The sequence below is a fragment of the Ruditapes philippinarum genome, unplaced genomic scaffold (assembly GCF_026571515.1).
Source record: "Ruditapes philippinarum isolate M1 unplaced genomic scaffold, ASM2657151v2 ctg163_1_1_1_1, whole genome shotgun sequence".
NCBI classification, from domain to species: domain Eukaryota; kingdom Metazoa; phylum Mollusca; class Bivalvia; order Venerida; family Veneridae; genus Ruditapes; species Ruditapes philippinarum.
The window spans coordinates 447911-459008 of record NW_026861533.1 but is presented as its reverse complement, the minus strand read 5'-3'; the positions used below and the strand labels follow the sequence as shown (position 1 = coordinate 459008).

The 11098-nt window shown below is 31.7% G+C and overlaps 1 protein-coding gene across 1 annotated transcript; it reads left to right on the top strand.

The window, feature by feature from the left end:
- Window positions 1-438: 438 nt before the first annotated feature.
- Window positions 439-9952, top strand: LOC132715972 (PC-esterase domain-containing protein 1A-like). The gene is made up of 7 exons (XM_060699088.1): window positions 439-496; window positions 1042-1121; window positions 2082-2314; window positions 2970-3183; window positions 4402-4474; window positions 6210-6328; window positions 6740-9952. Exons 1-7 carry the CDS (start codon window positions 439-441, stop codon window positions 7286-7288), a joined length of 1326 nt encoding a protein of 441 aa, XP_060555071.1. The 3' UTR covers window positions 7289-9952.
- Window positions 9953-11098: the final 1146 nt, after the last annotated feature.

The following is an 11098-nucleotide window of genomic DNA, read 5'->3' as shown; positions in this document are numbered from 1 at the left end:
TTTCTATTTTTAGAAATTGCGTCATTTTCTTATTTTTAGAAATTGTGTCATTTTTTTTCTATTTTTAGAAAATTGCGTCATTGTTGCTATTTTTAGAAATTGCGTCATTTTTTTTATTTTTAGAAATTGCGCGTCATGTTGCTATTTAAGAAATTGCGTACTGGTTGCTATTTTTAGAATATCTTAATGTTTCTATTCATATATATACAAATTATATAAACAAAACTAATGTGACAAGACAGACCAACTAAATTTATAAAAAGGAAACGTCAATATATGTTCAAACCTTTCTATGTTTGCGTTTAGAAAAAGTAAAAAGTCGAGCGTTGCCCCCGCCCGGCGGTGGCTCTTGTTTAATGTGAGGTGGTCATTTTGGCTTTATCACATACAATAAGAGTGTTTTCTAAGTTCTGAGTTGGACCAAAATACATTTGCATGATGATAGGAAACAGTCATTTTGGCCTACAGCTGCTTCCTTATGACAACCTGGAGTCTGGTATATTTTAATATTGAAATCTGGACACTTCCAACTTCAAAGCAGATCAAATCCACTATAGATAAGCAAGTTATTGAAGGGTTAATTAATTTAATATACATGTAGTTTGAAATCTCAAATCAATGTCATTTATATTGGTATATGCCTTTTTCAGAAGTTCTGTCAATGAGAATTTAGAACTAGCTGTTTAAATTGGGATTTTTATGGACTTCAATTTTTGGAAAACTATCAAAAGAAGTAAGGGGAAAAAACACTGTTTACTTCTGATTGTTGATTAAATGTCCTGAAAGAAATAGTTTATCTTTGACATAGTGGCAGCATGGTCTGCAGCATGGTCGGACTAGTGATCTAAGGATTGCTGACCGCGTGGGTTCAAACCCCATTAGGGGTAAGTCATTGTTTTCTTGAGCAAGAAACTTTGCTTAGTACTAGTTGGTTCCAGGAATGGATTCGAGTCTGTTTCAATTAGATTATAGCTTCCAAAATAATCAAACTAAAATAAATTCTTGTAAACTAAATAGTTCATCTTGTATCCTTGTTAACAGTTCAGAGGGGCGTTTATAAAGACTTGGTTTTATTGCTCCAGAGGAATAAGTACCTGACGGACAAAGATCTTAGAGCTAAGGTATGGATTATAGTGTTGTTTTTTTTATCTTCCTACAATGAAAGTACATAAATAGTGTTTATTCTAGGAGGGGGGATGGAGGAATTCACCCCTATTTTTGAGAATTCCCCCCTATTTTATCAGAGGCAGGGGGAAAATTTTACATAGAGAAATAAGGAAAAAAAATCAACAAATGTAATAAATTCTCACTTTTCAATTAAAATCCCCCCTGTTTTTCAAATCCTAGAATAGATACTGCATAGAAAAATACATGCCTAAGAACTTCCATTCTTTATGAGATGTTAAACTGCAAAATCAATATTTTTCGTGGGGCACTAATTTTAAGGAATAGGTCAATCCAGGAATTTAGGATCCAACAAAACTTCATTTCATCTACTGTAAGATTATTTTGCATCACAATATTTACATTTTACCTTCTGGAAAAATAAACAGTCCACAAATTTAAGTACCTACGAAAATGTTGTTCGTGATAACTGATAAAACCACGAAATTTCATGTCCACAAAACTTAGTGAATTCTCAGTATGTCTTTCAAGCTGCAGTTTCAGGGGCTGAGTGGATAAGGTTGCCAATTCCCACACAACTTTGGGTTTGTATCTTGAAGGAAAATTGGAGATTATAAAAATCAAAAAGAAAGATCAAATATTGTATACATGTATATGATTTTTAGTGGTTTTAAGAAAAACTTTATAAATAATTATTCATAACACACAAATTTGTTTCATTTAATTTCAGTTTGGCAAAGTGAAAGATTCTTGAATTATTCCCTCAAGTATTTGATATTTGACAAGAAAAAATGTTTACTTCTAGTTGTGTGGTGGTCTTTTAAACAAGTAACATGTGTATAATGGGATGGATATGAAAAACTTTTGATGACCTTATGCTGTGTCATTTATATTATGTTGTCTGCATTCAGTTTAGACTGTATGATAAAACCAAGATTTGATGGGTTTTTTTACAGGGTGAGTTTACATTTTCTGGTGATAAGTTGATTGAAGGTGGACAGTATGGTGAGATGACAAACGGTGTCAAGTACCGGGAAGTTCGACAGTACCAGACAGATTATCATTTGATCCGGTTCTATTTTGTAACACGTTGCTACAACTCGTATATAGAGTCCATACTGAGCGACTTGTCAAAGGAGCCTTTACCGGATGTGGTGATCGCAAATTCCTGTTTGTGGGATATCAGTAGGTTTGTATATGTTTAAGTTTTGTATTTTTAGCTCGACTATTATGCATCATCCTCATGGATCACAGTATTTATGTACTATACAATATTAATAAAGTGAAACAAGCAATCAACATTGGTTAAGTTTTAAGGTTTTTTAATTGATATGACACCTGTTACTTGTTTGTTCTTAAAGTGTTATAAATAAGCCAGTATATTATTCAGGCCTTTTCCTAGCCATTTTAGGAAAAAGTACCTTGCCCAGTTTGGGAAATTTTGCATCATAAAATTGTTAAAGTGGGAAAAATATTTGGTACGGTACTACCTTTTGAAACCTTCATGCTTCTCTTTCGACATAGTATTTTTAATTTTGCAAAACTATTTATTCCATTAGATCTACCGATGTAAATAGCATTCAAAGCATGAAATATACATTACAATTTGACAATGAAATGTTTGGAAACATCTCGCTGATACCATACTGAAATGACTCCAGCAAATTTGTCAGTTCTGTTAACAAGAATTTCAGTTCAATTGGGATTTTTTTTTAAAGATTGGGAAAAAATAAGCATATTTGCCAATGGGAATGGGTCTGGTAATCTGACCCTTGGTGACACTGGGAAAAGGCATGTTTTCTGTATGTATGGAGGTTGCCTTAAAATACAACAATAATATTCAGGTATGGTCCATCATCGGTGGAGCAGTACAAGAAAAATCTCGACACATTGTTTAAGAGATTTAGTGAGCAGCTGCCTAAAACATGCCTTGTTATGTGGAACATGACACTCCCAATATCAAAGAAAGCAAGGGGCGGAGTTCTGATTCCTGAGGTTGAGCACCTTAACGTCAGCTTGAGACTGGATATTCTAGAGGCAAACTTCTATGTTCATAAGGTAGGCATGATTATTTTCTCATCTTTTAAGAAATAAACGTGAAAGCCTTTGTTGAGAAACATGAATAAAAAACAGATTAATGCTTTTGGTAGTAATTTTCATGGTTTCATTTTGTTAGAACTATGTCTTAGACTTTAGGGCGTATTGTTTTTAGTCTCTCTGTTGTCACTAAAGTTTAAACTTGACAATAAAACAAAAATTCTTCCACCCACTGCATCAGATCTTAATAGCTTTTTTTAAAATTTTTTTATCATTTCAATTTTTTTGTTTCTACAGATTAATGTTTTAAACAAAAACCCCCTTTTTTTTTTTTTTTTTTTTTTTTTTTTTTTTTTTTTTTTTTTTTTTTTTTTTTTTTTTTTTTTTTTTTTTTTTTTTTTTTTTTTTTTTTTTTTTTTTTTTTTTTTTTTTTTTTTTTTTTTTTTTTTTTTTTTTTTTTTTTTTTTTTTTTTTTTTGACTTTACTTTTATCATTGACAGTTATTTGCTCATGAATGGCAAATTGTAATATAAATAAACGTTTCTGCAGACAAACTTTGTTTCTACTGATGCCAGAAATATATTGATGGCAGTTTTTGTCAATGATTGAAGTAAGGTACAGTAAAACCTCTACTTTTGAAACGATTGAAACACTTGTTAAGACGTAAATGCTCTACTGATGGCCACTCTGCAGAGGTTGCCCTGTAGATAAATTAATTTAGTTACTATGGTAATCATGGAATTATACGTCATTTTTAAAAAAAAAATTTCTAATTATTTTTTTTTTTTTGCTTTTTTTATGCATAATATTAGAAATATTGCTAGGTATAAATGAAATTCTTATAAACAGTCAATGAAACTGTGCTCTTTAAAAATATTTATTTAAAGGGACTGCACTGAGGAGGTTTTTTTTGATATGACAGAACTGTCATAGTTTGTCAACATTAAAGTTATGATGAAGGTGTAAACCAATAACATGTGTGCGAATTCAGATCATTTTACTCTCTCTGTTATTCCAGAATAATAATTTTAATTTTGAAAAATGACCTCAAATTGAAAATCATTGCAACGCTTTGCACAAGAATAGGTGAAAATAAGACTCAGTTTATTTCTTAGTATATTTCATAATTATCTGCATTTTTTTTCTGTTTTAACTACCCTTGCTGATCTATGTAAGAAATTCAACTTTATATTTTGGGCCTAAGTGGAGTTCCTTTAAAACAAAAATATCTCTTTGCAGCTTGCAGTAGAATATGGGTTTGATACATTAGATCTTCATTACTATCTGAGGCATCAGTTACAAAGGAGGGCAGGTAAGTTTAGATCTTCATTACTATCTGAGGCATCAATTACAAAGGAGGGCAGGTAAGTTTAGATCTTCATTACTATCTGAGGCATCAATTACAATGGAGGGCAGGTAAGTTTAGATCTTCATTACTATCTGAGGCATCAATTACAAAGGAGAGCAGGTAAGTTTAGATCTTCATTACTATCTGAGGCATCAGTTACAACGGAGGGCAGGTAAGTTTAGATCTTCATTACTATCTGAGGCATCAATTGCAAAGGAAAGCAGGTAAGTTTAGATCTTCATTACTATCTGAGGCATCAATTACAATGGAGGGCAGGTAAGTTTAGATCTTCATTACTATCTGAGGCATGAGTTACAACGGAGGGCAGGTAAGTTTAGATCTTCATTACTATCTGAGGCATCAGTTACAACGGAGGGCAGGTAAGTTTGTTTTTCTTGGTATGCAGTCATATTGACAATGTGAGGCAAACTGAGTCTGCAATTTTCCTGTTATTTTGTTGTGATTAATGCTTCCGAGGGATCACTATGTTTCCAGATTTTTTCCAGCTTTTGTGTTGGTTTATATCAAATTTGATTTAGTTTGGCTGTTTTGGAAGCTATAAACTTATTGATAACATTCTTGAATCCTTTTCTGGAACCAGTTAGTAGTAATGAGTCTAAAATGTCTTGCTCATAGAAACAATAGCCTGCCCCTGACGAGGGTTAAACCCATGCAGCCAGCATTTCTTAGATTACTAGTCTGACATGTTAACCATTCTACCACACTGTCAGTGTTAATGTCAGATGCCCTTGCTTTTAGAATTAATCGAACATAGTAAAGTCAAGGACTTATGAGGAATAAATAAATTAGTTAGGAGTGTGGCCAAACAAGATTCGAGTTTTCCATAAAAAGTTTCATGGTCTTAATTGCATTTTTTGTACAAATTCATTTTGTTTATATATGATATTGACAGTTTTGTGTGACTTTGTGTAGGTGAGAGAATTACTTCACTCTCATTTCTGTAGCTTTAAAGCATGAAATATGGGGCAATTAGTTACCTTGCTAGATTATCAAAAGATGTCTTGCTTATGTAGGGGAGCATCCAAGATCTTCCCTTATCCTGAAAGCTGGAAACATGCTACATGATTTCAATTGTTAGGTGTGATATTAAAGTCTCCACACACACAAAAACGTAAAATACTCTCTAAACTATGTGTAATATTCATACATGTAATAATAACAATTTTCAAGAAAATGAGCAAAGGGGTATAATTTTCAATACCATTGTCCATATGTAATCCTGAAAGCTGGAAACATGCTACATGATTTCAATTGTTAGGTGTGATATTAAAGTCTCCACACACACAAAAATGTAAAATACTCTCTAAACTATGTGTAATATTCATACATGTAATAATAACAATTTTCAAGAAAATGAGCAAAGGGGTATAATTTTCAATACCATTGTCCATATGTAATCCTGAAAGCTGGAAACATGCTACATGATTTCAATTGTTAGGTGTGATATTAAAGTCTCCACACACACAAAAATGTAAAATACTCTCTAAACTATGTGTAATATTCATACATGTAATAATAACAATTTTCAAGAAAATGAGCAAAGAGGTATAATTTTCAATACCATTGTCCATATGTTAAAATGGTATGTTTTTATTTTCTTATAATTTCCATTCTGTTGTGGACGACTTGAAGCACAGATGATACTGGTAACTGTAATTTATATGTTTGTTGTTTAAAGGTGATGGTGTACATTGGGATATGACGGCTCACAGGAGAATGACAAATCTTATTCTTACACACATGGCCGAGGCATGGGGAGTCAAAACACCCGGGCATGCCAAGAGAGTGCTCCTTCAGGTTAGTGAAATATGATGTCATGGTACAGCCTTATCATTTTACTCATTTAAACGAAAAATTCAATCACTTTCAGCTGTGTAAGAGTAAAAATTCATGCATTTTTATAGTTTCTGAGCTTCATTCTGGCGGCACACTTGCCAGATTAACTGATCTTACCTGTGATCATTTGGCTACTACAGTCTATCAGGTGTCTTTCGAGACATGGAAATATACCACACTTTCAGACACCCATTCACACCAGTGTGAACTTAAGCAGTGCAGAGTATATTTTTTGCAAAATATTCACATACCTTTTCTCAACAGAATGCTTAGATTAAGAATTCACTAATATATTTACTAAGATTGATTTATGAATTTTGCATGCCAAAATGGTGCTACTAGACTGACTGTTCATTTAATTTTTTATAACAGAGGCAGCCATTGAAAAAGACAGACAACCGTCCAAATAGCTTCAGTCCGAATTTTAATTTTGGACTCGGTAATCAACGTCAGATTACAGATAACATGCCCGCTGTACCTGGTCAGTTCATGGGGAACTACATTAACAACATGGTCGTCAACAACGGACTCGGTAATATGCAGAACAATAGAATGTCCTGTTACCAGACTGACCAAATACCACAATTGATGAACTCAAATTTACTGTCTCAACAGTTTGAACATATGCGTCAACAGAATGCAAATGTCTTCCAGACCAATGACAATTTCAGTCAACAAAGACAAAGTTTGGGCGAGTTTGGGAATCAGATCAGGAACTCAAACTTTAGAGGTATAGATATGACCGGGATGAGGATTCCAGATAGTATGGAGATGTTCAGTCAACCATATGGGAATGAGAATTACGAGCCGGGACTCAGAGGTCATGGTTTTGGGAACCAGCAAGTGAGGGAGAGGAACCTGCCATATAGATCATCAAAAAGAGGTCAAGAAACTGTCAACCCATACTCACATGCTTATTAGTGTGTTCTATTTTTGGAAAAAGTATTTGAATAGTATAATGTATGGAGTATATTTTAGTGCTGTAAGCCAAAATCCAATGAGATATGAAAGTGTGTATTTTTTATTCTAGTCAATCTAATAGCCAAACAATAAGTTTAATCGAATTTGTCCGTGATATGACAATATAAGCAATGGCCATAACATTTTCCTTCTATAAGCTGAAGCTTTCATACCTAGAAACAACATAAATATGGACAACAGCATCTTTACATTTTGTGTTATGACCTTGACCCTTGAGTGACATTCACTTTCAACGTCAAATATTTCAATTCCAGTAATTAATCTAACAAATTCATTTCCATTTTCTGATAAGGCCTTTGTGTTTTACCAACCTATATAGGATTCTAGTAAGATTATTCACAATAAGCCTAAATTTATTTTGTGTAATAAGAATTAATAATTTTAAATGGGAATGAATGTTGGGGGGTACTCTCTTCTTGAACAAATTAGGATAGTATTTTATGTTGCCATTTGGTTTGTTCATAAGACTCACTGAAGGTTACACATAGTTTTATCAGTTACTTTGGTATGTAGTTACTTTGCAAAGATAAAGTTATACTTTCTGATCGAGTTTTAAAGTCAATAGGGTGAAGGTCACTGGGGTTAAAAAAAAAATTTTGTTTTTATTTAGCTATTGTTTTGGCTACGCCAAAAAGGCTTGAACTTCTGGGACCTTTTTTTGTCACAGATTTTCTTCTTTATATAAAATATTGTTACTACATGTAGTTGAATGTGCTTTCATTTAGGTTACTTGTAAATTTGTAAATACAAATGTTTTGTTTTTTCCTTTATTGTTTTATATTTTCAGACAAAAGTGAGATTTACTTTTGATCCTTTGTCTTAAAATGTTTCATTTATTGTAAAAGATGTCCTCTTGATATTGCATTTTGTCTATTGTTTCTTTGATGTGATACTTAGATTTATCAGAGAGATATAAATCATATCACACTGTTTGAAACAAGGTGAAATATAAAGATTTGGTACATGTTTTAAACAGTGAAAGAAAGTGCAATATAGAATACTAAAAACATAGAGATAATAAAAAATATTGTCATCATGTGTCAAGATGTTTTAGTAAACCTGATGTAAAATTGCATCATTTGGTGGGATTTGTTAAGTAATGAATGTCTTACAATTTCATATGCAACAAATATCTTCACTCTCATTTATCTGGTATGATAATTGGTATTTGTGTTTTGGTTACATATACAAGTGTAGTTTATTAGACTCTTAAGCTACTGAAATCATGTAATGGATTTGCGTTGGTTTGAATTTGGAACACACTATTCAGAGTTTAGCCCCTTATTGAGGAGGTGTTGCCTTTACAGATTGAGGCATCCGGATTGCATCAACTTTTTAACCTTACATGATTGAAAAAAGCAACTAAATGGGTTCAAATTACTGGAGTTTTGCGCATCTCTTAGCTCCAGCAGGTGAGATGGTTTTGACCTATAGTGTTACTTAAAGTTTGTAACACCTGAGGTTTTAGCAAAAAAACATCTTTTGAAACGAAAATAGAATTTACAAGAAACAAGAATTCAGTATTAAATATACAAAATTTTAGCTGCCTACAGGATATACATTGAAACCTGGTCAGATTGCACATATGTTAAGACTTACCTGACTACATTGGTGTCAAAGGTTAAACACTTTTAGTTCAGACAGGTTCATGGTTTTAGAATATATTAAACCATTTAGTGTTCTAATTATTCCATTGAGAAAGTGGGAATATAACTGAATATGTGTACTCTGGTTTATATATTGTGTAAATATGTTAATACTGTTATTTGTTATGTGTTCATTTCTTTCCTTTGATTAATTACTATTAAATTTTCTTCTTTTTTTGTCCATTTTTGATGCTATTCATTTGTATAATTATGGTAATAAGGGACCAAGAACTGACATTTTTTTGGTGCTATTTATATGTATAACTATGGTAAAAAGGAACCAAGAATTGTCATACAATAAAGTTATCTTGACTTTAGAAAAATAGCAGATCTAATCCATTGTTAATTAAGTTGAAATTTTGAATATGCATAAAGGTATCAGGGCTATTTCTCAAGCATCTATAAATGGATAATATCAAAACTTATCACTTGCATTTTCAGTAATGACACATTCTAAGGGAATTAATTTGTGTAACTCAAAGCTGTATGTAGTAAGACTTAATGGTCCTTGAAAAACTTAAACTTTGCAGTCAGGTTCAAGTATATGCAAGTTCTAATTCCATAACCACCGAAAGTCTCACCTTTGAAATTCCATACATGTATTGTAATCATATTGTAGGTCTCTTATCAAAACACATAAATCTAGCACGGATTGTCCTTTATGATCTTAGAAACTTCCATATTTAAGAAATGTGTGTTATAACTATATCATCAATGGTGAGTATTTCCTTGGAACCATTGAACTTTCTCTTGGGAAATGATTGTAGCTTACTGACCAAGACACTAGCATTTACCATTGTGAACTTACAACAACATTTCTGCTTTGCTCTTGTTTTATGAGAATACATGTAGTTAAACAGGCTGTCGTATAATAGGCTGATAGCTTATGTCTTTGTAAAAATTAGTTGTTCATCCTTTGAGCTAGACATGTCACTTTAATATACAACAAAAATTGTTGATAATGATTTATATAACATTGTTATATTTAGTTAGATTTTATTCCATCATTGTGTTATATTAAATGATTTTGTTGAAATTTTATTTGCCAAATTGAGATTAATATTAATTACTTTGATATGTTATTTTATTATTTTGATAAATACCAAGATTTATAAAAAAAGATGCACAAGAGACAATACAGTATATGTTGATATTGTTGAAATTATTCTAGTCATTCTAAAAGGTTGAACTGACCTTGACCTTTACTGTAAAGGTCAAATTGTTGAATTTTGGTTAAATTGTCCAAATTTTGTTATTTTTGTGCAGATTTGATTCATACAAAACATGTAGTCATTATGTCATTTTTTTTACTTACTTTTTTCCCCCAAAGATTTTTGAAACAGCTTTCCTATAAAGATAGTTGCTATTTATCAAAAAAAAGCAATGTCAGTTATTAGTCACTAAAACAATTTTTTAAGACACATAGTCCAAAGTTTAAACAGTAAGGTCACTGAATTCCCAAAATAAAATGTCAAGATCCCCTGTTTTATAAATATAACCCAAATTTTATATAGCAAGATCACAAATTGATGAACAAAGTCACAAGTTTAAAAGGCATGATTTTCAATAGAACTGAAGTAGATCTTAGTTAAATCTCCAGTTTAATAAACAAAGGTAAGTAGCAAGATCGTCAGCTCAAAAAGCAAATCCTCATTTTCATTAAAAAATGGATGACTTATTTAAAGGGCAAGGCAATTAAAAAAAATGAATTAGATCAGGTTATAAGAGAGGAGGGTGCTAAGTAAAAAATGCAGGATCTCCAGTTCCATGAACAATTTATATTATTATAATATTGACAAAGACAATAGAAATGTTTCATTTGGATATTTTTATAAAACATTGCTAGAAAAGAATATATTTATTAACTTCTTAGTGGTTCAGTATGAACATTCATGTGACAAATAATAATATTTTTCTAGTTTGTTATATCAGTCATGAATCTCACCTTTACCAACAACATCCATATATAATCATTTTGTGGTTTGTTGTTATGTGTGGTACTAAATACTATTGAAGTAATTATTTATTGTATGACAAATCTGTCATTGTAGACCAATTCACTTTGATAGCAAAATATTAACATGAAACATTTTAAGGTGTAAAT